This window comes from Petromyzon marinus, chromosome 13 (genome assembly GCF_048934315.1).
Source record: "Petromyzon marinus isolate PM22_M1 ecotype Great Lakes invasive population chromosome 13, UKy_Petmar_22M1.pri1.0, whole genome shotgun sequence".
Classification (NCBI taxonomy): domain Eukaryota; kingdom Metazoa; phylum Chordata; class Hyperoartia; order Petromyzontiformes; family Petromyzontidae; genus Petromyzon; species Petromyzon marinus.
The window spans coordinates 14,723,460-14,750,009 of NC_133679.1; the positions used below are offsets into that span (position 1 = coordinate 14,723,460).

General features: G+C 53.8%; 1 protein-coding gene across 1 annotated transcript in view; it reads left to right on the forward strand.

Annotated features, from left to right (window-relative positions):
• Positions 1-1,086: 1,086 nt before the first annotated feature.
• Positions 1,087-26,550, forward strand: part of LOC116942086 (uncharacterized) — a 44,062-nt gene continuing 18,598 nt past the window's right edge. Inside the window, exons 1-5 of the mRNA XM_032953654.2 lie at positions 1,087-4,191; positions 11,363-11,700; positions 12,920-13,136; positions 14,561-14,767; positions 22,772-22,933. Coding sequence (XP_032809545.2) covers positions 3,574-4,191; positions 11,363-11,700; positions 12,920-13,136; positions 14,561-14,767; positions 22,772-22,933 — 1,542 coding nt within the window. The 5' untranslated portion in view covers positions 1,087-3,573. The remainder of the gene's footprint in view (positions 4,192-11,362; positions 11,701-12,919; positions 13,137-14,560; positions 14,768-22,771; positions 22,934-26,550) is intronic.

Sequence of the window (26,550 nt, forward strand, 5' to 3'; positions counted from 1 at the left end):
TGGTGGGACTCGTGGTGAGACTCGTGGTGGGACTCGTGGTGAGACTCGTGATGGGACTCGTGGTGGGACTCTTGGTGGGACTCGTGGTGGGACTCGTGGTGAGACTCGTGATGGGACTCGTGGTGGGACTCTTGGTGGGACTCGTGGTGGGACTCGTGGTGAGACTCGTGCTGGGACTCGTGGTGGGACTCGTGGTGGGACTCGTGGTGGGACTCATGGTGGGACTCGTGGTGGGACTCGTGGTGGGACTCGTGGTGGGACTTGTGGTGGGACTTGTGGTGGGACTCGTGGTGGGACTCGTGGTGAGACTCGTGGTGAGACTCTTAGTGGGACTCGTGGTGGGACTCTTGGTGGGACTCGTGGTGGGACTCGTGGTGAGACTCGTGCTGGGACTCGTGGTGGGACTCGTGGTGGGACTCGTGGTGGGACTCGTGCCTCACAGCAAGAAGTGCTTGGGTTCGACTCTCAACTCGGGCACCGTTTCTGTGCGGAGGTTGATTAGCTGTCAACCCCTCGTCAGTTCCCTACCTTATTACAGACCAATTCAGACCGTGCCCCTTATAAACCTCAACGTTCATCCCACAATGTCCCATCACAAGGGAGAAACACAAACAAATAGACAAAAACATTTTTACTCAATTTCCCCGGACAATAATACGGGTAAACCGTACGGGCTGACAGCTAGGAGGCGGTGAGTTCTCCCCCTGCTCTGCTTGGGTTATCGCCGGCTTCTCCGGTTTCCTCCAAGCGCTAAAACAAAACAAAATCTCCCACACTACACAACGTTGCTGCCATCGGCCGAAGCGACATCGCCAATGCCGAGAAATGACACCGTAAAATCCCTCCACTGGGATCACACACGGCAACCACCTCCCCCCAGCCCCTACTGGCAGGACCCTCCTCAACCAGGGTCTTGAGTCTCGGTGCCGATTCCCCCCCGGGCTAAAGACGCGAAATCGAAACCCCGACTGCCGCTGCGGGGTCGGAGGCAGGGACGACTAGCCCCACGCATGCGCGCACTGCGTCCGTGACTACGCATCACGTTTCCTCCCATCACCATCGTCACCGTCCCCCCCCCCCATCACCAACGTCACCCCCACCCATCCCATCACCAGCATCACCCCCATCACCAGCAGCAGAGGCAGCAGCAGCAGCAGAAGGCGTGTCGCCTGGCGCGCGTGTTGAGTGTGTGTCTCTCTGTCTCTGCGTGTGTCTCTCTGTCTCTGCGTGTGTCTCTCTGTCTCTGCGTGTGTCTCTCTGCCTCTGCGTGTGTCTGTACCTCTGTCTGAGTGTGTGCCTCTCTGTCTCTCCCTGTCTGAGTGTGTGTCTCTCTGTCTCTGCGTGTCTCTCTGTCTCTGCGTGTGTCTGTACCTCTGTCTGAGTGTGTGTCTCTCTGTGTCTCTCTGTCTCTGCGTGTGTCTCTCTGTCTCTGCGTGTGTCTGTACCTCTGTCTGAGTGTGTGTCTGTCTCTCTCTGTCTCTACGTGTGTCTCTCTGTCTCTGCGTGTGTCTGTACCTCTGTCTGAGTGTGTGTCTCTCTGTCTTTCTCTGTCTGAGTGTGTGTCTCTCTCTCTCTGTCTGAGTGTGTGTCTGTACCTCTGTCTGAGTGTGTGTCTGTCTCTCTCTCTGTCTCTGCGTGTGTCTCTCTGTCTCTGCGTGTGTCTCTCTGTCTGAGTGTGTGTCTCTCTGTCTCTCTCTGTCTGAGTGTGTGTCTCTCTCTCTCTCTCTGAGTGTGTGTGTCTCTCTCTGTCTCTGCGTGTGTCTCTCTGTCTCTAAGTGTGTCTGTACCTCTGCCTGAGTGTGTGTCTCTCTGTCTCTCTCTGTCTGAGTGTGTGTCTCTCTTTCTCTCTGTCTCTGCGTGTGTCTCTGTCTCTGCGTGTGTCTGTACCTCTGTCTGAGTGTGTCTCTCTCTGCTGTCTGTGCGTGTGTCTGTACCTCTGTCTGAGTGTGTGTCTGAGTGTGTGTATGTCTCTCGTCTGTGTGTCACGGTCTCTCTCTATCTGTCGCTCTGTGCGTGTCTCTGCGTACCTCTGTGTGCGTGTCCGTATAGGTGCTCGCTAACAGCACTTGCCGCAACAGTCTGTTTAGGCTATACGGGGGATCTTTGTCCCTGTCTGTATCGCCCTCGGCGCGTGCCCCTCTCCCTCTGTGAGTCTCTGTGTCTGCCGCTCTCTGTGTGTGTCTCTGTGTCTGTGTCTCTGTGTCTGCCGCTCTCTGTGTGTGTCTCTGTGTCTGTGTCTCTGTGTCTGCCGCTCTCTGTGTGTGTCTCTGTGTCTGTGTCTCTGTGTCTGCCGCTCTCTGTGTGTGTCTCTGTGTCTGTGTCTCTGTGTCTGCCGCTCTCTGTGTTTGTCATCTCTGTGTCTGTGTCTCTGTGTCTGCCGCTCTCTGTGTGTGTCTCTGTGTCTGTGTCTCTGTGTCTGCCGCTCTCTGTGTGTGTCTCTGTGTCTGTGTCTCTGTGTCTGCCGCTCTCTGTGTTTGTCATCTCTGTGTCTGTGTCTCCGTGTCTGCCGCTCTCTGTGTGTGTCTCTGTGTCTGTGTCTCTGTGTCTGCCGCTCTCTGTGTGTGTCTCTGTGTCTGTGTCTCTGTGTCTGCCTCTCTCTGTGTGTTGTCATCTCTGTGTCTGTGTCTCTGTGTCTGCCGCTCTCTGTGTGTGTCGTCTATGTGTGTCTCTGTGTCTGCGTCTCGTTTCTGTTGACGTGAGATCGTCCTCTGCGTGTCCCTGTGTGTATCTTGTGGAGTCTCCGTGTGTGGTGTGTCTCTCTGCGTGTCCCATGTCTCTGTGTGCGTGTCTCGGGGTGTCTGCTGTGCTCTGCCCGTGTCTCTCTTAAACGACGGCGATGTAGCAGAGCACAGCGGACGTGCACGGATTGCTCGGGTTATTTGTTTTACATTTTATTTTTTTATTATCGGTCGACGAGAAGCTGGAGTGGAATTCTTAACGAAGTGAGAGAAAAAAAACATCCGACTCGACCGTCAAGAAACAACAACAACAAGAGGAACAACAGCCACAACAGCCACAACAACAGCAGCAGCAAGGAGAGGGCCAGACGATGATGATAATGATGATCATTTTAATTTTTGAATCACAAATGACGACCACTGCAGAAGCGAGATACAAGAACGGCGAGAGACAACGGCGATGATGAAGACGATGATTACGACCTGAGAAGATGTGAGATGTTGAGATGATGAAGATGTGAGACGAGGTGAGAGGAGGTGAGACGAGGTGACAGCGTTCCACCGGGCCTCCCGCCCGCCCGCCCGCTCGCCTCTCCGTCCCGCGCGCGTCCCGTCCCGGGTCGCGTTCCCACTCCCACATCCCGAGCCGTGCCGGACCGAGTTCGCTCCCTACCCTGACCCTCACCTGTACCCTGACCCTCAACATTACCCTAACCGCATTTCCCCCGACCTTGCATTCAATACCCTGACCCTAACCTTTACCTGACCCTAACCGACCCGACCTCGTGCCCTTACCTGCATGTGACCCCCCCTCCCCCCCCAGTCCCCCCTTGCCCCCGCCCCTTGCTCTCACCCCCCCCTCGGCCCACTCCCCCCCCCACAACGCATCGTCGCCATGGAGCGGCTCCGCAAGCGTCTGTACAGCTCGGCGCGACACAAGGAACCGATCCTGGACCGAGAGGAGAGCGGTGGCGGCCACGGGGACGCGGAGCGTGGCCGGGGCATCAGACTGCGGGCCCTGCCTTCCCCGAACCTCGGGGGTGGCCCGGACGAGGGGGCAGCCAGGGCAGCGTCAGGACCACCACCACCACCAGCAGCAGCACCCTCCTCGTCATCATCGTCGTCGTCGTCTACCGTAGCCGAGGCGGGCGCGGTGCGGGAGGACGACTGGACCGTGTCGAACGGGAACGTGTCTTGCGGCGGGGGTGGTGGTGGTGGTGGTTCCCGCGCTCACGACCTCAGCGACGGAGACATCTTCCAAGCCACGGAGCAGCAGCAGCAGCGGCACCATCAGCTGCAGGGACGCAGCGCGCAGCAGCAGCAGCAGCACGCAGACCGGCAGCAGGCCACGGTCAGGTCCGCGCATGAGTTCGTGGCCAACGCTGATCCCGAGCGCGCCGGATTCGCATTGGCCAAACACAAGCGCACGGCCGCCTCGGCCCTGGGCCTCCTGCAGCGCGGCTCCACGGAGCAGCTGTCGACCGGGGGGAGGCCCCCCGCAGCGCCCGCGCAGGTGAGACTCACCTGGGGGGCTCTCACTTACTCACTCACCTGGGGGGATCTCACTCACTCACTTGGGGACTCTCACTCACTCACCTGGGGGGATCTCACTTACTCACTCACCTGGGGGGATCTCACTCACTCAGGAACTCTCACTCACCTGGGGACTCTCACTCACTCACCTGGGGGGATCTCACTCACTCGGGAACTCTCACTCACCTGGGGACTCTCACTCACTCACCTGGGGGGATCTCACTCACTCACCTGGGGGGATCTCACTCACTCACCTGGGAACTCTCACTCACCTGGGGGGATCTCACTCACTCGGGAACTCTCACTCACCTGGGAACTCTCACTCACCTGGGAACTCTCACTCACCTGGGGGGATCTCACTCACTCGGGAACTCTCACTCACCTGGGGACTCTCACTCACTCACATGGGGCCCTTACTCACTCACCTGGGGGGATCTCACTTTCTCACTCACCTGGGGGGATCTCACTCACTCAGGAACTCTCACTCACCTGGGGACTCTCACTTTCTCACTCACCTGTGGGCTCTCACTCACCTGTGGACTCTTACGCACCCACCATCACTCACCTGTGAATTCTCACTCACTTGTAGGCACTCACTTCTTCTTTCCAATGGCTTACGCAGAGCAACAACTACAGTTTCACGTTCAGGTGGTTATCAAGCCACACAACCGCGTCAGGAGCAGCTGTGAAGTCTCCTTCGTATTTGTGGATCTGCCATTGCGTTGTTATACGTTGTGCTACGGTCTGTTCTGGATGACCACAGTCGCACACTGCAGCGTTTTAATTTTATATTTGTGCATCAGATTCCGACATCTACTGCCATGGTTTGTGCAGTGGATGTGGTTTATGATGGACCGTGAACTTCGTGCAAGATCGAACCCAGGGATCTTCTGCGTTGTGTCTTTCACAAGGTGGTGTTTGTGAGTCCTTTTGAACTCCATTCAGCTCTCCAAGCTTCATCCGGGTTGAACTCACATTGATGAAGGTTAAGCGCATGGGTCTAAAAGGGCTTGGCGTGACTTCAAGCGATACCCAGGGACGTTATCGAGGTCCTCGTGAATGGGAAGGCGACTGCTTTCCTCGATTTCCAGGCCTTCCTGGAGGGTTGCAGCGTTGCGGCGGATGGGTGGGAGAGAGATTTGGTGACAGCACGGGCAGCCAGGGTGTTTGGGTCCACTCGAGGGTTCCAGTGATCCACCACATTGCAGTGTTCAGTTGGACATCAACAAGTGGAGTGGTGACGACGTCTGGTCCAGACTGCTACACAGCACTCGGCTACAGGGTACACGAGGGCCATCGTTAATGTCCGTAGCACTGAGGGTGCTGATGCTTCCCAGCCTGTGATTGCCAGTTTCTGGACCAGGTTGACCCCTTGTTTGGGTCGTGGCGGCTACCTTATTCAGGTGGTCGTCGAAGGTTGAGCGTGTACGGTCCAGCTGCACTCCGAGAGAGCTTAGAGTGGGGTCGTGTCGCACAGCGTTGCCGCAGAAGGTCACTTTCAGAGTGTGCTTGGTGCTCCTATTATCAAGGTGAAATGCTGTGACTTGTTGTCTTGTGGGGATTTGGCTTGAGCCTTCGTTTCGGGCAATATTCCCCTCCATGGTGTTTAGGTTATGGTTCAGTGGATTCGATGTCGTTGAAAGTGGCTGCTTGCGTTGCCAGGGGAAGGTCATCCACATGTACAATTTTGTGTGACCCGGTTGGTGGCATGTCGCCCGTGTAGCTATTGAAGAGCGTTTCTACGAGTATTGAACCTTGTGGAAATCCATGGTTGAGGAACCGCTGTGAGCTGGCTTTGTCGCCCATCGGGACACGCAGTCGCCTATTGCGAAGCATCGTCCGTATCAGGAGTATTGTTTCGATGTAGGGAATGGTCCTAATCGAGCTTCACCATCAAGCTGTTAACCCACACTGTGTCGTAAGGCCATAACAGGTCCACGAAGGCTGCGCCGGTCTTGGCTTTCTTCTGTAATCCGGCCTCGATGTGCGTCGCAAGGGCCATGACTTGTCACGGCAGCTGCGTCCAGGCCGGAATCTTGCTTGTTCTTCAGGGATCACACAACATCACTCACCTGTGGATTCTCACTCACTCAATATCACTCACACAACATCACTCACCTGTAGATTCTCCTTCACTCGCTCACCTGTAGGCTCTCATTCACTCAATATCACTCACACAACATCACTCACCTGTAGATTCTCACTCACTCGATATCACTCACACAACATCACTCACCTGTGGATTCTCACTCAACTGTAGGCTCTCACTCAATATCACTCACACAACATCACTCACCTGTAGATTCTCACTCACTCAATATCACTCATCCGACATCACTCACCTGTGGATTCTCACTCACTCAATATCACTCACACGACATCACTCACCTGTGGATTCTCACTCACTCAATATCACTCACACAACATCACTCACCTGTAGATTCTCACTCACTCAATATCACTCACACAACATCACTCACCTGTAGATTCTCACTCACTCAATATCACTCACACAACATCACTCACCTGTAGATTCTCATTCACTCAATATCACTCACCCGACATCACTCACCTGTGGATTCTCACTCACTCGATATCACTCACACGACATCACTCACCTGTAGATTCTCACTCACTCAATATCACTCACACAACATCACTCACCTGTGGATTCTCACTCACTCAATATCACTCACACAACATCACTCACCTGTAGATTCTCACTCACTCAATATCACTCACACAACATCACTCACCTGTAGATTCTCATCACTCAATATCACTCACCCGACATCACTCACCTGTGGATTCTCACTCACTCAATATCACTCACACAACATCACTCACCTGTGGATTCTCACTCAACTGTAGGCTCTCACTCACTCAATATCACTCACCCGACATCACTCACCTGTAGATTCTCACTCACTCAATATCACTCACACGACATCACTCACCTGTGGATTCTCACTCACTCACCTGTAGGCTCTCACTCACTAACCTGATATCACTCACCAGAGAATAATGGCTCAAAGTTGATGTTCTGTGACCAGGGTGTGAACTCAAAAGAAGAGACCGGGATGAGTCTAGTTTGACCTTGGGTACCAAAATTACAGATTACATAGAGGCTGACGTTTCATGCAATGGACCTTCTTGACATGACAACGCTGACTCTCCTGAGAGGACTCACCTGTAATAGTCGCTCACCTGCCTGTCTTCCAGCACTTTGAAGAAAGGGTTGGTGGATCACGAAGAGATGTGTGAAACTCCCGAGCATCGTAGCAAGGCGGTGGGAGTACAGCAAGTCAGAATCAGAATCGGTATTTAGTCCGGAGGAATCTGATGCGCTATAAAGCTCTTTTTTTACAGATGTCCAGTAGGAGAGGATCAGAACGTTACAACAATACACGATACCAAAACACGATACGAATGCAAAGTATAGGGATGGTCAATAAATCGCTTCAGAAATAAACAGATAAAAGTAAACTATTTTTTATCTTATCAAATAAAGCCCACTGAGCTATTAACTTATTTATTTTCAGAAGCGACCCGGCCACACCATGATAACTCAACCGAGTGGCTTGCCGTGTGGGTTCGTGGTACTCGTCTGTGGAGCGCATTTCAGTGGCGTATACGCGTGGAGGGTTTAGTCCGGGTGGTCCGGCTTCCTCCCACACACAGCCGCACGCGTAGCAGCACTCAACCACCTGTCCCATCACCCGCCTTAAGAGGTTGTTTTTTTGTGTGTGTTAGATCGCATAAATGTATAAATGTGTCGTTAAACTCGCCACCACCCGGCACAGCCAACTAGTAAGATTTGTCACGTAAACAGAACTTGCCAAGCCGTCACTAGTACAGCACTACATCGGTGTGATGGAGAGCCAATCCACAACATTTACAATCTGAGTACGAAGTTTCGCCAGTAATTATAACTAGCTTCATTCAACGCACCGGTGTGCTGTACTAGTGACGAATTGGCACGTTCTGTTTACGTGGCAACCCTTCTAGTTGGTTGTGTCGGGTGGTGACGGGTTTTAACGACACAATTATACATTTACGCGATCTAACCCCCAACAAAACCTCTCTTATGGATGATATTGGTCGCGAAAGCCTACGTGTTAAACTGACTCACCCACCTGTCCAATCACCCACCTGCCTCTCACCTACCCAATCACTCACCCGTACAAAGACGAAGATCGTTCTCCGTATGCGGTGTCATTTCTATCCTTCCATAAATAAATCTATGTTTTCTTAAAATACTTAAACGCAGAGAGACACGGATATATACAGACAGAGACAGACAGCAGACGGACAACTCCAACGGATACAATAAGAGATAACAAAAAAGACAAAGATCCCCCGTATAGCCTTTGACAGACTGTTGGGGCAAGTGCTGTTAGCGCGCACCTATGAAGGGCCGGCACTGTGGCACACGAGGGCGTGGGTGTGGTGAGCGCCACGCCCGGCCGCCTTTGTCTCCTCGGCGCTGAGGTTTGTACACACGGGACCAGCTCCGAGTCGCCCCGGGACAGCTCAAATGTTTGCCATCGTTGCTGGTCCTGAGCGGGAATCGAACTCGGATCATCGGGTTCGTAGCAATAAGAGCAGTAATGATTGCAACATGGCCATTGAATTAACGAAGGAACCCAGTGAAGACGACACGTTGGGCCAACGTTGCATTAACGTTGACCCAACGTTGACCCAACGTTGGCCTAACAAGTTAATGATAATACTGTCACCTTGTAAGGCGCCGCCGCCGCACGAGAGCGAGCGGCTCCGAGGCGCCGGGAGGAGGAACCACAGACGGGGAGCGGAAGGCAACAGCAGAAGCAGCTACGGAGTGAGCAGTCGGCGCTCCCAATCACTGCCCGAGCTCTGCGGTCCTCTATTTGTTCAGGAGCCATCGGCCAATTCATCATGAGGGCCGACATGTGGGTAGAAGTCGGTCTACTCGGAGTAAAACCCACGCGTGCGAAGAGGCGACGCTCGATCCCGTCCACACGGAACAGGTGGAGCCTCGATTATCTTGCACTGCCTTCTCCTGGCGAGCCGGGGGACGGCTCCCCCTCGACGCCCGCGGGAAGGGAGTTTCGCAGCATCCGTAAGTGATCCACCAACCCCCGCTGCTGGCTCCACATAACGGCGCTGGGTTACAGGCAGCCGCGTGCAGCAGCGTGGCCACCAACACCCCCCCCCCACCGCTAGCCGGCAACCGCCTCACCGAGTCTCAAGACGCGAGCAGGAGGCCACTTGAAGATATTTGACCACTGAGAGACGATCTGGATACGAGCTTGCGGACCCACTTGCTCTACTGCCTCTCCAGTGAACGTGGGACGTTGGGCCGACGTTGTCCTCATTACTGGGTCCCCCCGTGGCAGCCCAGCGGGTTGGGAGTCTCCCCCACACCTCCTCACACCTCCTCAAACCTCCTCACACTCCTCCCCACCTCCCTCACACCCCGTTCCTCTGCCCTGCTCCCACCATCTCCCACCTCAACCCGCTTTCCCACTCACGCTTGGAGCGTCACCACTCCCCCCACCCCTTTACCTCCCACCTCGCCCCACCTCCTCACTTGTCCTTCCACCGTCTCCCACCTCGTCCCGCCGCCTCCCCCCCCCCCTCCTCGCGTCCTCTCGTTGTGACCCTGCGTGACACCGCGGTCTTAATCGATATCCAGCTCCGACCCCGAGCAACGCGCTGCTCCCCCCTCCCTCCTTGCATGTCCTCTCTCTCCCTCTCCCCTCTTCCTGTCTACTGACTCTCTCTCTCTCCCTCCCCCTCGCTTGCTACTGACTCTCTCTCTCCCTGTCTCCATCCTCTCTCTCTCCCTCCCCTCTCCCTGTCTACTGACTCTCTCCCTGTCTACTGACTCTCTCCCTGTCTACTGACTCTCTCTCTCCCCATCTCTCGTCCTCTCTCTCCCTCCCCTCTCCCTGTCTACTGACTCTCTCCCTGTCTACTGACTCTCTCCCTGTCTACTGACTCTCTCCCTGTCTACTGACTCTCTCTCTCCCCATCTCTCGTCCTCTCTCTCTCCCTCCCCTCTCCCTGTCTACTGACTCTCTCCCTGTCTACTGACTCTCTCCCTGTCTACTGACTCTCTCTCTCCCTGTCTCCATCCTCTCTCTCTCCCTCCCCTCTCCCTGTCTACTGACTCTCTCCCTGTCTACTGACTCTATCCCTGTCTACTGACTCTCTCTCTCCCCATCTCTCGTCCTCTCTCTCCCTCCCCTCTCCCTGTCTACTGACTCTCTCCCTGTCTACTGACTCTCTCTCTCTCCCCATCTCTCGTCCTCACTCTTCCTTCCACTCTCCCTCCATCGCCCTTTGCCCTGCGTAGCCCTCCCCCTAAGAGTAGCAATTTTAATAATGCACGCAAAGGTTTCTCTCCCCCATCTCTCTCCCCGTCTCTCTGTCCATCTCTCTCCGCATCTCCTCTGTCTATCTCTCCGTCCCAATCTCTATCTCCCTCCCCAATTCCTCTGTCCATCTCTCTCCCCCATCTCTCTCCCGTTTCTCTTCCCCTTCCCTCTCCCTCATATCTCCCCCCCCCCATCTCCCCCCCATCGACCCTTCCCATCTCTCCCCCGTCTGCCTCTCCCTGGTTCCGTCTCCCCGCGCGGAGTTCGCGGTGCAGCAGCAGCAGCAGCAGGAGGTGAAGGAGGTGAAGGAGCTGAAGTCTGGGAGTTGAGTTTGCACTCTGGCCAAGCTCCTTCCGCGCACGGAGTCGCAGGTCCTGGCCACTGGGATCCTCTAACCGCGAGCCAGCGGCACACGAGGCGGGGGGAGGTTGGGGGATCGTTGCCATCGTAGGGCCCCCCACACGTGGGGAGATTGCCCGGCCCGGCTGGAGAGGACGAGGCGAGCTACCACCGGAGCAGGCGTCGCTGGGCGTGGCACGGAGGGTCCCAGCAGTTGCCGCTCCTGGAGGTGCAAGCGCAGTTTGAGGGATCGAGGGGGGTCACGTGCGGTGGGGTAAAGTGTGGGCAACGCCCCACCAGCCTATTCCGACACGCGTCTGGGCAACGTGGGAGAGTGGCCCAACTGCTCTCGAGAGTTCGCCAGCAGTGGCGTGAGCGAGCCCAGTTGCTCGCCCTTTGAGTTCACCTCCTGTCCCACCCCATCCCCTTCCAACCTTCTCACCCCTCCAGGTTCGACACCCCTCCGTGGCGTTTCTCAAGGCAGACAGCGGAGAGCAAATCCTCTGCGCGCCGGGTGGCGGAGGAGGTGGAGGAACTCAGGGGATGTCTGGGACCTCCGGAGGGGTCGGGGTCGGAATTGGGGGTCCCGGCGGGGTGGGCGACGAGGGGATCGGGGAGACGCGGGGCAGCCAGGCGAGCTTCATGCAGAGGCAGTTCAGCACGATGCTGCAGCCCGGCGTCAACAAGTTCTCTTTGCGCATGTTCGGCAGCCAGAAGGCGGTGGAGCGCGAGCAGGAGAGGGTCAAGCTGGCGGGCCTCTGGATCATCCACCCCTACAGCGACTTCCGGTGCGGGACCACGGGTCTGGCTCAGACCCGGGGGACAGGGGGACACAGAGGCACGGAGAAAGGGGGACAGGGAGACACTGGGACAGAGGGACACGGGGATACGGGGGATACGGGGACAGGGGGACAGGAGACACGGGGATAGGGGGACACGGGGACAGGGGGACAGGAGACACGGGGATAGGAGGACACGGGGACACGGAGACACGAGGACAAGGGCACACGGGGATAGGGGAACAGGGGGACATGGAGATACTGGGACACTGGGACACAGACACACTGGAACAGGGACACACTGGGACAGAGGGACACCGGGACAGGGAGACACGGGGACACTGAGACACGGGGACAGGGACACACTGGGACACTGAGACACGGGGACACACTGGGACAGGGGGACACGGGGACACAGACACACGGGAACAGGGACACACTGGGACAGGGGGACACGGAGACAGGGGGACACGGGGACACACTGGGACAGGGACACACTGGGACAGGGACACACTGGGACAGGGGGACACGGGGACAGGGGGACACGGGGACAGGGGGACACGGGGACACACTGGGACAGGGACACACTGGGACAGGGGGACACGGGGACAGGGGGACACGGGGACACACTGCAGTGACCCCGGACTAACACTGACCCAACCCCTCACGTGGGGTCAATCCTCGTGGGGGGTCCGGTCACGTGCGTGCCTTCTTCCAAGTGGGTGGAGCGGTGGCGCTGCGGTTAGCGCACTGCGCCAACCGCCGCGCCCCCGGGACGACGAGCCCAGCCGACCGAGTTCAATCCCCAGCCACGACATCGGTGGCAATGTTGTGAACAATTACCTGGGCCTCCCGTAGGTCTACCCGGCCCTAAAATTAGTAACCAATGGGTACCTCGAGGGGGGTGGGATAAACATCAGCGCCGGGGAGACAAAGGTGGCCGAGGGTAGCGCTGGTGGCACCACCCCGCTCGTGCGCGGTGCTGGGGCTTCTCATCGCTTGCTCAGCACTTGCCGCCACCACCAGCACCACCACCAGCACCAGCACCACCACCAGCACCACCAGCACCACCACCAGCACCACCACCAGCACCACCACCAGCACCACCAGCACCACCACCAGCACCACCACCAGCACCAGCACCACCACCAGCACCACCACCAGCACCACCAACAACCAACGCGGGGCCACGCGGGGCGTCTCTGTCCATGTCTCTGCGTCTTCCCAGCTTCTACTGGGACCTGACGATGCTGCTGCTCATGGTGGGGAATCTCATCATCATCCCCGTGGGCATCACCTTCATCAAGGAGGAGACCACCACGCCGTGGATCATCTTCAACGTCGTCTCCGACACCTTCTTCCTCGTCGACCTCGTCCTCAACTTCCGCACGGGCATCGTGGTGGAGGACAACACCGACATCATCCTGGACCCGCGCAAGATCAAGGTGCTGCCCTTGTTGCTCACACCGCTGCCGCCCGCCCCTCGCCGCGGGCTGCTGCTACCGCTGCCACTACCCCTGCTGCCCCTGCTCGTGCAACTGCTGCTGCCCCAAAAACCTTTATTATGCATATTATGAATCTACAAATATAACCATCATTATTATTATTATTATTCATGCCGTATTGTGTGTGTGTGTGCGTATTATGAGCGGTAGTGTCGCGGGTAGCGCCTTGCGCTACGAACCCGGCGACCCGAGTTCGCCCAACACCCGGTGACGATTATCTGAACCGCTCATGGGCCTCCCCTAGGTCGACTCAGCCTCAAATGAGTACCTGGTGCGGTGTGTAAACATCGCCACTGGGGAGACAAAGGCGGTCGGGCGTGGTGCTGGACACCTACCCCCTCGTGTGCCATACCGGCCTTCGTAGGTGCTGCTCGCTAACAGCACTTGCCCAAACAGTCTGTTAAGGCTACACGGAGGGAGTGGGGTTCTTTGTATTTGTGTCTTAATGTCTCTGTCCGTCTGGGTGTGTCGCAAAATATGAGGAGAGGTGGTGCAGCGGTGAGCGCTGCACTGCGCTACAAACCCGGCGAGCCAAGTTCGAGTCCCGCTCGCAAACCAATAACAGTGACAGCGAATAATTGAACCGATCCTGGGCCTCCCCTAGGTCGACTCAGCCTTTAAAATGAGTACCTGGTGTGGTGCACAAACATCAGCACTGGGGAGACTGGCCTTCATAGGTGCTCGCTTAACCGCACTTGCCCGAGCAGTCATTTAAAGGCTATACGGGGGATCTTTGTATCGTTTTCTTATCTCTTAATGTTGCAGTTGTCCGTCTGCTGTCTGTCTCTATGTATGCTTCTCTTTCTGTGTTTATGTATTTTAAGATTGATTTTCATGGAAGGATAGAAATGACACCGCGAGAATGACGCGGTAGTGACAACCACGAATCCAGTCTCATCACAGCGTCCGCCCCCCTCTGCGTGACCACCCCCGATTAGCACGGATGGCTACGTACGGTGCGAAAGAAGTTCAACACTCATGAATGTCATCATCTGTCTGTATATCCGTCGGTTTGACTGTCTTTCTGTCCATTTGTTTGTCTGCTCATCCATCTCTCCGTCTGTCTGCGTCTCTGTCCGTCTGTCCATCTGATCATGCATTCATCCACGTGTCAATCTGTCTGCCTGTCTGAGTGTCCATCTGTTCATCTACCTATCCGTCTATTCATCTGCCAGTCGGTCTGACTCTCCATCACACTGTCTGTTTGTCCATCTGTCTGTTTTAATGTCATCTGTCTCTCCATCTGATTATCCATCCATCGCTCCGTCCGTGCGTCCGTTCCCTGCGCGTCTCATCCGTCCATCCCGCTGTCCGTCCATCCGTTCCGTGCGCCCGTCTGCACGTGCGCACGTCCGCCAACGCAGAGGAAGTACCTGCGCACGTGGTTCCTGGTGGACTTCCTGTCGTCCATCCCGGTGGACTACATCTACCTGATCGTGCAGCGGGGGTTCGACTCGGACGTGTACAAGACGGCGCGCGCTCTGCGCATCGTGCGCTTCGCCAAGATCCTGAGCCTGCTGCGGCTGCTGCGACTCTCCCGCCTCATCCGATACATCCACCAGTGGGAGGAGGTGAGCGCCACTCACCTGGGTGTGCGCGCAAACTCGCCAGCGAGGAGCGCTGGCGCAGCGGTTAGCACGCCGCACTACGAACCCGGCGACCCGAGTTCGGTTCCCCGCTCACGGCCAACACCGGTGACGATTATCTGAAGCGGTCTTCGGCCTCCCCCCTAGGTCGACTCCGCCTCAAATGAGTAGCTGGTGCAATGTGTAAACGTCGCCACTAGGGAAGGCAAAGGCGGTCGGGCGTGGTGCTGATACCCACCCCCTCGTGTGGCGTGCCGGCCTTCATAGATACTTGTGAACAGTACTTGCTCCAAACATCTGTTCAGGCTATACGGGGGACCTTTGTCTTTGTACACTCGCCTGTGCGTGGACCTGTCTGCACACCTCTCTGTGTATGGAGGGTGGCTATGCACGTGGCCTGTCACCGAGCACGGGATGCAGCAGCCAGGGTTGGTGGATCACACGCAGATGCTGTGGAACTCCCTCTCTAACAGTGGGCGTTGAGGAGGAGCCGTACCCTGACTCGCCAGGAGAAGGCAGTACAGGAAGTGGACTAATCGCCATTCTGTTTATTCCGTCTGCACGGGGATAGAGCGTTGCCCCCTCGCGCAAGGTGTGGGGTTTCCTCCACCCAAGTGAATAATAAACGAACACGACTCATCATCGTCCATGTAAGAATTTATTTTACCTTTTCTGGCAATGAAACAGGAGGTGTTAAGATGTCTTTGTTTGCATGTTCACCACTAGCACTGCGTGTGGTTAATGTTTGCATGTTCACCACTAGCACTGCGTGTGGTTAATGTTTGCACGTTCACCACTAGCACTGCGTGTGGTTAATGTTTGTATGTTCACCACTAGTACTGCGTGTGGTTAATGTTTGTATGTTCACCACTAGTACTGCGTGTGGTTAATGTTTGCATGTTCACCACTAGTACTGCGTGTGGTTAATGTTTGGATGTTCACCACTAGTACTGCGTGTGGTTAATGTTTGTATGTTCACCACTAGTACTGCGTGTGGTTAATGTTTGCGTGTTCACCACTAGCACTGCGTGTGGTTAATGTTTGTATGTTCACCACTAGTACTGCGTGTGGTTAATGTTTGTATGTTCACCACTACTACTGCGTGTGGTTAATGTTTGTATGTTCACCACTAGTACTGCGTGTGGTTAATGTTTGTATGTTCACCACAAGCACTGCGTGTGGTTAATGTTTGTATGTTCACCACAAGTACTGCGTGTGGTTAATGTTTGTATGTTCACCACTAGTACTGCGTGTGGTTAATGTTTGTATGTTCACCACAAGCACTGCGTGTGGTTAATGTTTGTATGTTCACCACTAGCACTGCATGTGGTTAATGTTTGCGTGTTCACCACAAGTACTGCGTGTGGTTAATGTTTGTATGTTCACCACTAGCACTGCGTGTGGTTAATGTTTCTATGTTCACCACTAGCACTGCGTGTGGTTAATGTTTGCACGTTCACCACTAATACTGCGTGTAGTTAATGCAGACACGATTCCTTCCAAAATGTTTCTGTTTGGTGTTTTAACATCTTAACTCCCCCCATTTTATTGCCAGAAAGGGTAAAACCAATTCTGATATTTTGATATTGGCAAGAGAGGTTCCATGATGTCATCATGGTTCATCGGCTGAAAACATAAAACAAATAAAAACCCATCTTGGTATGAGTAAGCATCATGAACTGAAATTAAAAAAAACTATCTTTATCGTAGCAGCTGAGGCCCACTGAACTATGTGGCTCTTCGTCAGAAGCCACCTGGCCATCACAAATGATAGCTCAACGAAGTGGCTTATCACGTGGAAATGTATAGCAGCAGCCAAATACTCTAAACGCGTGGTGATGCTGATTCTAAATGTGGAGGACCTGGAGAAAAATCCACGTGACTACGGGGAGAGAGACACGCAAACTCCAAATGTACAGCAGCAGGCGCCAGGGTCGAGATCGAACCCACGACCTCCTGTATGCCAGGCAAAGTAGTTAACATCTCACCGCCAAAGTATTATTTAATAATTACACTATGTAACACCATTTTTGTTCCTGGGTACTGAGTTCTTTATTTTTAATTGCTTATGCCTAAAAAGTGTATCAAATGGCTATTATTCCCCACAAACTTCGCCTTTGTGACCAGGGCTTTATGTGAACGAAAGACACAAATGCACACCACGTTTTCTCATTTAAAATAGGTACATTTAAAAATCAATGTCCTGGTCACAAAAGAAAAGTTTATGGGGAGTAATATCAATTATCTGTACTTTTGAGGCATAAGCCATGAGGAAATGACACTGACTACCCAGGAACACTTTTTTTTGTTACACTGTGTTATTATTATCATCATTAGAGAGGGAGATTGAGATGAAGGAAGATAGGAAGATGTGGATGGAGGGAGGGGGTGGAGAGACGGGTGATTAATCCCTCGCGTTACTCTGTGGAGCCAATTAGCCCGCGTGGGTGAAAGGCGGGGGTGGAGGGGAGGGGGGACAAGGCGCGTGCCCTCGCACTCATTAACGCCTCTCCGTGCAGCCGCGACACATTCCGTGGCAACACGTGGGGTAGACAGGGAGACAGAGACACGTGGGGGAGACAGAGACACGTGGGGTAGACAGGGAGACAGAGAGACACGTGGGGTAGACAGGGAGACAGAGAGACACGTGGAGACAGGGTGACACAGAGACACGTGGGGTAGACAGGGAGACAGAGAGACACGTGGGGTAGACAGGGAGACAGAGAGACACGTGGGGTAGACAGGGAGACAGAGACACGTGGAGACGGTGACACAGAGACACGTGGAGACAGGGAGACAGAGAGACACGTGGGGTAGACAGGGAGACAGAGAGACACGTGGGGTAGACAGGGAGACAGAGAGACACGTGGGGTAGACAGGGAGACAGAGACACGTGGAGACAGGGTGACACAGACACGTGGGGTAGACAGGGAGACAGAGAGACACGTGGGGGAGACAGGAAGACACAGAGACACGTGGAGACAGGGTGACACAGAGCCACGTGGGGTAGACAGGGAGACACAGAGACACGTGGAGACAGGGTGACACAGAGACACGTAGGGTAGACAGGGAGACAGAGAGACACGTGGGGTAGACAGGGAGACAGAGAGACACGTGGGGTAGACAGGGAGACAGAGACACGTGGAGACAGGGTGACACAGACACGTGGGGTAGACAGGGAGACAGAGAGACACGTGGGGGAGACAGGAAGACACAGAGACACGTGGAGACAGGGTAACACAGAGACACGTGGGGTAGACAGGGAGACACAGAGACACGTGGAGACAGGGTGACACAGAGACACGTGGGGTAGACAGGGAGACACAGAGACACGTGGAGACAGGGTGACACAGAGACACGTGGGGTAGACAGGGAGACAGAGAGACAGGTGGGGTAGACAGGGAGACAGAGATACACGTGGGGTAGACAGGGAGACAGAGATACACGTGGGGTAGACAGGGAGACAGAGATACACGTGGGGTAGACAGGGAGACAGAGATACACGTGGGGTAGACAGGGAGACACAGAGACACGTGGAGACAGGGTGACACAGATACACGTGGGGTAGACAGGGAGACAGAGAGACACGTGGGGGAGACAGGGAGACAGAGACACGTGGAGACAGGGTGACACAGAGACACGTGGGGAGACAGGGAGACACAGAGATACGTGGAGACAGGGTGACACAGAGACACGTGGGGTAGACAGGGAGACACAGAGACACGTGGAGACAGGGTGACACAGAGACACGTGGGGTAGACAGGGAGACAGAGAGACAGGTGGGGTAGACAGGGAGACAGAGATACACGTGGGGTAGACAGGGAGACAGAGATACACGTGGGGTAGACAGGGAGACAGAGATACACGTGGGGTAGACAGGGAGACAGAGATACACGTGGGGTAGACAGGGAGACACAGAGACACGTGGAGACAGGGTGACACAGATACACGTGGGGTAGACAGGGAGACAGAGAGACACGTGGGGGAGACAGGGAGACAGAGACACGTGGAGACAGGGTGACACAGAGACACGTGGGGAGACAGGGAGACACAGAGATACGTGGAGACAGGGTGACACAGAGACACGTGGGGTAGACAGGGAGACACAGAGACACGTGGAGACAGGGTGACACAGAGACACGTGGAAAGTTCTGAAGTGATCGTCGTCTTGTGACACCATAGCACGCTGTCAGGCGGATGGTGGTGGTGGCTGTGCTGCACGTGGCTGCCTGTAGTCCAGCACTGCGGAGACAGCAGTGGGGGTTGGTGGATCACCACACAGATGGGGTGAAACTCCTTTCCGGTGGGTGTCGAGAATGAGGTGCCATACCCTGGCTCGCCAGCAGAAAGCAGTACAGCAAGTTGACTAATCGCCATCTGTTTATTCCATCTGCACTGGGATAGAGTGTTGCGCCTTCGCGAAATACGTGGGGGCAGGGTTGGGGTCGAACCCATGAGCTCCTATTATATCAGGCGAGGGAGATAACATCTCGCTGCCTGCTAGGAGCTCACGACTATTTCTGCACTGTATACTTACCGGTGTGTGTGTACACCTATGTACTTACCGGTGTGTATGTGTGTGTGTACACCTATGCACTTACCTGTGTGTGTGTACACCTATGTACTTACCTGTGTGTGTGTACTCCTATGTACTTACCGGTGTGTGTGTGTGTGTACACCTATGCACTTACCTGTGTGTATACACCTATGCACTTACCTGTGTGGGTGTGTACACTTACCTGTGTGGGTGTGTACACCTATGCACTTAACTGTGTGTACCTGTCTGTGTACAAAAAAACCTCCTACCTCCTCGTTGGTGCTGGACGGTAACGTTGTGGTGAGCAGTGCTATGGGGGGAGGGCCAATTTAGATTCACCATTCCCCTCATGGCGTTTGTAACCACCACAGCGGCCAAACAGGGCGCTGGGCGGGTGCGAGGGGCCGGTAATCCCATCCACCTTCAATTAGTTACGACTAAACCACGAAAAAAATCCAACTAAGCTTGTGCCGGAGGACAGGTGTCTATGACGTCTTCTGACCAAACCCCATTTGGCAGAGCCAGGAGCTTGAATCCTTACCCTCAGGGTTCCTCCAGAAACAGCAAAAAGCTACTGCAGGTGGCCACGTGGAATGTTCGAACGCTCACTGCAGAGATGAAGCTGCCACTCCTGTCGGGAGCTGGACCAGTACAGCCTGTATCTGTGGTATTGAGGAGGTCCAGTGGACCGGCTCTGGCTCCTGCCACCATAAGGGGTGGACAGTCCTCTACTCGGGGCAGGAGACTTCCAAACAACAGGGTGTGGCACTTCTTCTGAACAAAATAATTAAGGGGGCGTGGAAGCGTGGTGGTGAAGCGTGGAAAGCTGTAAGCCCAGGCTACTTTGGGCTCGCCTTCCCATCAACCAGAGGTGAGGAGTGGTGGTTATGATTACTTATGCCCCCACCAAAGATGAACATCAGTGGAGGTATGCAGGCAAGGCCGATAAGTCAGATGCCTTCTATGACCTCCTGTCAGAGGTGCTAGCTAAAGTGGCCCCTCGGGATAGAGTCATCATGTTGGGTGACTTCATGCCCGAGTTGGTCATGGTGCTGGCACCTGGTCTGGAGTAATTGGAAGGCATGGGCCAGATCAGCTCAATATCAACGGTAGGAGGCTGCTAGACTTTCCTGCAGCCCATGGGCTTGTAATTACCAACAGGCTGTTCCAGCATCGGCACATCCACATAACATCATGGATGCATGCCGGGTCCAAGCAAGAACATCTGCTGGACTATATAGTGACAGAACAGCGGATACAGGCCCATGTCCTTGACACCAGGACCTACCGTGGAGCTGATCTGCCCACTGACTATCGACTTGTCATCTGTAAGATGCGCCTGCCATATTTCCACTCCGGTGGTGGGTGTACACCCAGGACCCCATTCAAACCCATAGTGGCTTGGTCTCAGCTAGCTGATGAACGTTGCAAGTGAGAATTTCATCATCGCTTGCGGCTGGAATCTGCCTCAGTGGCCCGCAATCACACATCACTGTTTAATTCCATAAAAAAGTAACTTGCAGCACCACACTTATCACCATCATTAGGGGAAAGAACAGTGATCTAATCTCCGACCCCCAGGAACAGGTTTGCAGATTTCCTCAGCATTTATGGGAGGTCTTGGGGGAGGGAAAATCCCTCAGCCTGGAAAACATCACGGGGCGAAGTGGGGTTGACCCTGCTGAGGCTGTGGTGCCTCAAATATGGGAAGAAGTATTCACCCCCTGTGAGTGGCTGGCTGAGGTGCCATCTGTTAAGGAAGTACTGAAGGCCGTTGGTGCCCTACATGCCATCATAATAACAGTCTGGACCACTAAACGAGTTCCGCAGGATTGGAAGGATGCCCTGGTGGTCCTCCTCTTTAAGAAGGGGGACCGCACAGACTGTAACAACTACAGGGGCATCTCACTCCTAAGTGTGCCGGGAAAGATCCTGGCAAGGGTTATTCAACATCGCCTTGCCAGGCGCGCTGAGGAGAGGCTCGCAGAGCCCCAGTGTAATTTCAGGAAAGGGCGGTCCTGCACAGATGCCAAATTTTCTGTCCGTCTGCTACAGCAGAGATGTAGGGAATTTCAACATGACTTACATCTCTGCTTTATTGAGCTGGTCAAGGCCTAAGATGCCATCAATAAGCCTGGGCTCTGAGTTGTTCTTCGTGCTTTCAGAGTCCCTGACTCTCTGCTCATAATTATTAAGGACCTTCATGATGGTGAGCAGACCTGAGTAAAACTACGTGGCCGAGAGTCGGAGCCATTCCCTGTTCACCTTGGGGTGCGACAGATGTCCTCTGGCTCTCAGATTATTTAAAATCTATTTCGACCACGTAGTTTGTGAAGCTTTTGATGGCTGTACCGGAGGGGTGCAGTCAAGGGTTGGCTCCCTTTTGGTCAATGATGTTACATATGTTGATGATCTGAAATGGCTGCTCACTCAGAGGAGTTGGAGGCACTGCCACTTAATCTGGAGCACGCGACTAAGAGGTGGGGCCTTACCATCTCAGCCCCACCAAAACTAAGCACCTGCCTGGGTATATTGTACCATCGGACACTCCACCACCACAACTCCCAATTGGTGATGGGGCAGTTGTGGAGAGAGTGGAGAGTTTCCCATGCCTGGGCAGTGTGCTTATGACCGACTACCGGTTTGACAGCAGATGTCTTACTCTGAATCGAGCGAAAATATATTTTCATCGGTTGCATAACGCTGTGTGAAAGCTACCTGGTCTGTCGCGCCATACGAAGCTTAAGGTCTTCTCGGCCACACTCATTCCCTCCCTTCTCTACGCTTGCGAAACGTGGAACCCCCTAATGGAACATCTTCGCTGATTAGAAACATTTAGGCTGGCCTGCCTATGATCTATCCTGGGTTTAACCAGGCTGGATTGTGTGAGGGGCTACTTAAGAGATCTGGGCAAGGTCCCATCGGTGAGCTCCTCCGGCAGGCAAGGCTGCGTTGGCTGGGTCATGTAGTTTGCATGCCCAGCCAACGTGTGCCTAAACAGCTTTTGTTCGGCCAGATAGAGGGGGCTAAACGGGCGCGACACGGGCTAGAGAAGAGATGGAGTGATGTTGTACAGAAGGATGTGGAGCTGAGTGGCAGATGACCGATACCAGCGGTGTCAAGATCGGCCTCTGTGGAGGACGCTCTGGGCAGTTGGAGGCAGTCGCCCTCCAACAACAACGAGCGGAGCGCCGGGTGGCTAAAGCACAGCAGGTTGGCACAGTAGGGGGCACAGGTGGTGCACCAGCCAGTCATCTCAGTCAGTCGACCCGTGGCACCTGGGTCTGCCCCGTGACCTCCTGCCCGCGGGCGTTCAACACTTAACGTGGCCTCAACGTGTGCATAGCCTGGTACAAGCGTCGTGGTGACGTCACCGCCACTTAGTGGTGAATGGCAATTGTTGTTGTGTACTTATCTTTGTACACCCCCACCCCTCCCCCTGCATCTGGAAGATCTTCCACATGACGTACGACCTGGCGAGCGCCGTGATGCGGATCTTCAACCTGATCGGGATGATGCTGCTCCTGTGCCACTGGGACGGCTGTCTGCAGTTCCTCGTGCCCATGCTGCAGGACTTCCCAAAGGACTGCTGGGTGGCGCTCAACGGCATGCAGGTGCGTGCGTGTGTGTGTGCAGGTGTGTGTATGTATTTGCAGGTGCGTGTGTGTATGTATTTGCAGGTGCGTGTGTGTGTGTGCAGGTGTGTGTATGTATTTGCAGGTGCGTGTGTGTATGTATTTGCAGGTGCGTGTGTGTGTGCAGGTGTGTGTATGTATTTGCAGGTGCGTGTGTGTGTGTGCAGGTGTGCGTATGTATTTGCAGGTGCGTGTGTGTGTGTGTGCAGGTGTGTGTATCTATTTGCAGGTGCGTGTGTGTGCGTGGGGAGCGCTAACAGCACTTGCCCCAACAGTTTGTTAATGCCATACGGGGGATCTTTGTCTTTGGAGTGGTAGTGTAGCGGTTAGCGCGCTGCTCTACAAACCCGGCGACCCGGGTTCGATTCCCTCTTACAGCCAACACCAGTGACGATTATCTGAACTGGTCATGGGCCTCCCCGAGGTCGACTCCGCCTCAAATGAGTACCTGGTGCGGTGTGTAAACATCGCCACTAGGGGAGACAAAGGCGGCCGGGCGTGGTTGTTGGCCACCCATCCCCTCGTGTGCCACAGTGCCGGTAGCCTTCATAGGCGCTAACGCTAACAGCACTTGCCCCAACAGTCTGTTATGGCTACACAGGGAATCTTTGTTTTTTTGTTCGTAACTCTGTGTGCCTGTATCCGTGTGTTAAGTGCTTTGAGTAACACACAAATAGGCAGGGCGAGTTCATTACGATCGTTAATTATTCATCACCGCTGTTGTTGCTGCTCGGAAGAAATGGAGGCGCGTTGTTGGCAAGCGGTCGAGGCCGGAGATTCATGGACATTCGCTTTTCCATCGACTCACTTTGGCTCAGACTGCAAAGGGCAAGGCACCGAGGCTGCACGTGTTCACCCAGGAAAACGTCGAGACTCGTTTCACCGGACATCGGTGAAAAAGAGCTTTATAGCTTATCGGATTCCTCTATTATGAATCAAGATTCAGATTCTGTTTTCAAGCGGGTCCTGCTACTTTGGGACGTTTTTTTTTTGTTGGCTATGAGAGCGATCCTGAGAAGCCCAGAGAGCACCAATGCAGGACAGGAGGGAGAATAGAGATAAAGATCCCCCGTGTAGCCTTAACAGACTGATGGGGCAAGTGCTGTTAGCGAGCAACACCTATGAAGGCCGGTACGGCACACGAGGGAGTGGGTGTCCAGCACCACGCCCGACCGCCTTTGTCTCCCTAGTGGCGATGTTTACTACACACCGCACCAGGTACTCATTTGAGGCTCAGTCGACCTAGGGGAGACTCAGGACACACACACTCTCTCACACAGTCACCACGTTCACTCACATTCGATTACGCTAATCGTATGGAGTTTTCATTTTTTTGTATACATAAGTCTTAATTTTTCTAAACTTTACTGTTCACTATACTAGACTTTTTGGAGTCGGGAGTTGGAGATATTTTTTTGTAAATTAGGAGAATAAAAAGCCAGTCTGCGTGATAAGTTGCCACGTATTTGTCTGCGTATGGTCAAGACGTGTAAATGGCGGTCACTGGGAAAGATTTTGAGATGAGCAGCAAATTAGAAGCATAAATCATAACAATAGAGTTGATCATTAATTTACGTTGGGTTCGAGCTTCAAGGTACGATGTCTGCACGACGATCACCCACACCAAGTATCAACCATAACATCAGTAGTATTTACCAGGGGGGCCGCTGTAAGTCGTAGTATTATAACGGTGAATACAACCGCAATATTTACCAGGGCGGCCGCTGTAAGTCGTAGTATTATAACGGTGAATACAACCGCAGTATTTACCAGGGCGGCCGCTGGAACGTTAAACCGCTGAACCTCCGCGACAACGGAGGCAGCCGAAGGCTCCGCCGCTGGGACCCGCGTTGCCGGATTGACTCCAGGGCTGGGGTGAGGGCCGCACACTGCTGCACTCCCTGGCAGGTGGCGGCTACAGCCGTCACCGTGGTGCTAATTTGCGTTCATGCGTCAGGGGCCGTGGGGCCGTGGGGCCGGAGGGGGGGGTAAGACAACAAAAATAACAACCAAACAAACAGACGCGAATATAAACACGATTCTCTGAAACACACGTTTTAGCGTCAAAGCCAAGCTGGGTGCAGGCCACTAAACTTACCCCAACCAAGTCGCAATTCCACATTCCCACGGTTGGAAGGGTCGGGGGGGTGCAGGGGGCCAGTCCATCCACAAAGTGGTACAGTCGTCGATTTAATCTCCCTCAAAGGATGATGAAATGTACTGCGGTACAATATGAGTTTATGTAGCAGCATCTAACTCAATGTGACTGCGTTGCAAGACGCCATACAAACGCGCTGGCTGCCTGTATTTTATAGAAAGAGGCAGTAGGGTCTGTGTGTCTCTGTGTGGGTATATGAGTTTCTATGGGAGTCTGTGGGTCTCTGTGTGAGTCTATGGGTCTCTGTGTGAAGTTTTGTCTCGATGTAAGTCTATGGGAGACATAACACTATGTAACACAATGTTTGTTCCTAGGTAGTAAGCTTTATTTCGTAATTGCTTATGTCTAAAAAGTATAGAATGGCTATTATTCCCCAGAAACTTTGCTTTTGTGACCAGGACAGTCATATTTTCAAATTGACCTATTTTCAATTAGAAAACGGGAGAATTTCGCGTCTTTTCGTTCACATAAAGTCAGAAAAAAACAACATATGGATCAAAATTAGCATGTATTTATACTAAAGTAATAAAAAAAATTACTTCAAAAGATTTAGAAGTGAGCAGTTTTTCGAGATTTACGATTATACTGTAAATCACTTTCTCAGCCCCCAAATGTGATCTCCTATCATGTTCTCGTTATACTGTCCTTGGTAGCGGCGTTCAAAGTCCAGTGTATCCTGGTAGAAGCGCTCGCCTTGCTCCTCCAAGTACGCTCCCATGAATTTATAAAGATGAGCATCAAGGATATGGACTTTGAGGGACATCCTACAGCCCATTGTGCCGTAGTTCTTCATCACAGTCTCAACCAGCTCCACGTAGTTTTCGACCTTGTGATTACCCAGGAAGCCACGAACCACTGCGACAAAGTTACAAGCCACTTTCTACTTACTAGTGAGCTTCTTGGGGAATTAATTGCACTCCAGGATCTTCTTTATCTGTGGTCCGACGAAGACAACGGCTTTGACCTTTGCCTCAGACAGCTTAGGGAAGAAGTTTTGAAGGCTGCCGACTCCTTATCTACAGCTCTGACATTTGGCTCTCTTTTCCCCTCTGTACCATCCTACAAAAATAGAGATTCTCGCAACATTTTTCGTACATGATATATCTTTTCAATAACATTTTAAAGTTGCTTCCACAGAGTACTTTTTCGCTCTTGTCTTGACAAATTGGCCGCAGACAGCAAAATGCGTCTACCGGATGCTTGCAGCCTCTCGATGCCATTTCAGAAAAATGCAGATATCTATCCACTTAGGCAGCTGGAACTAAACTGAACTGGTGGGCTTAAGGCACCTGTATTTATATTACTATTTATATTACTGGAAAGTTCTAGAATGTTCTAGAAGTTACTCCAAGTTTACTCAGCACCGAATCTATCTGGAATGTTCTGGAAATAGGTACATTTCAAAATATCACTGTCCTGGTCACAAAGGCAAAGTTTG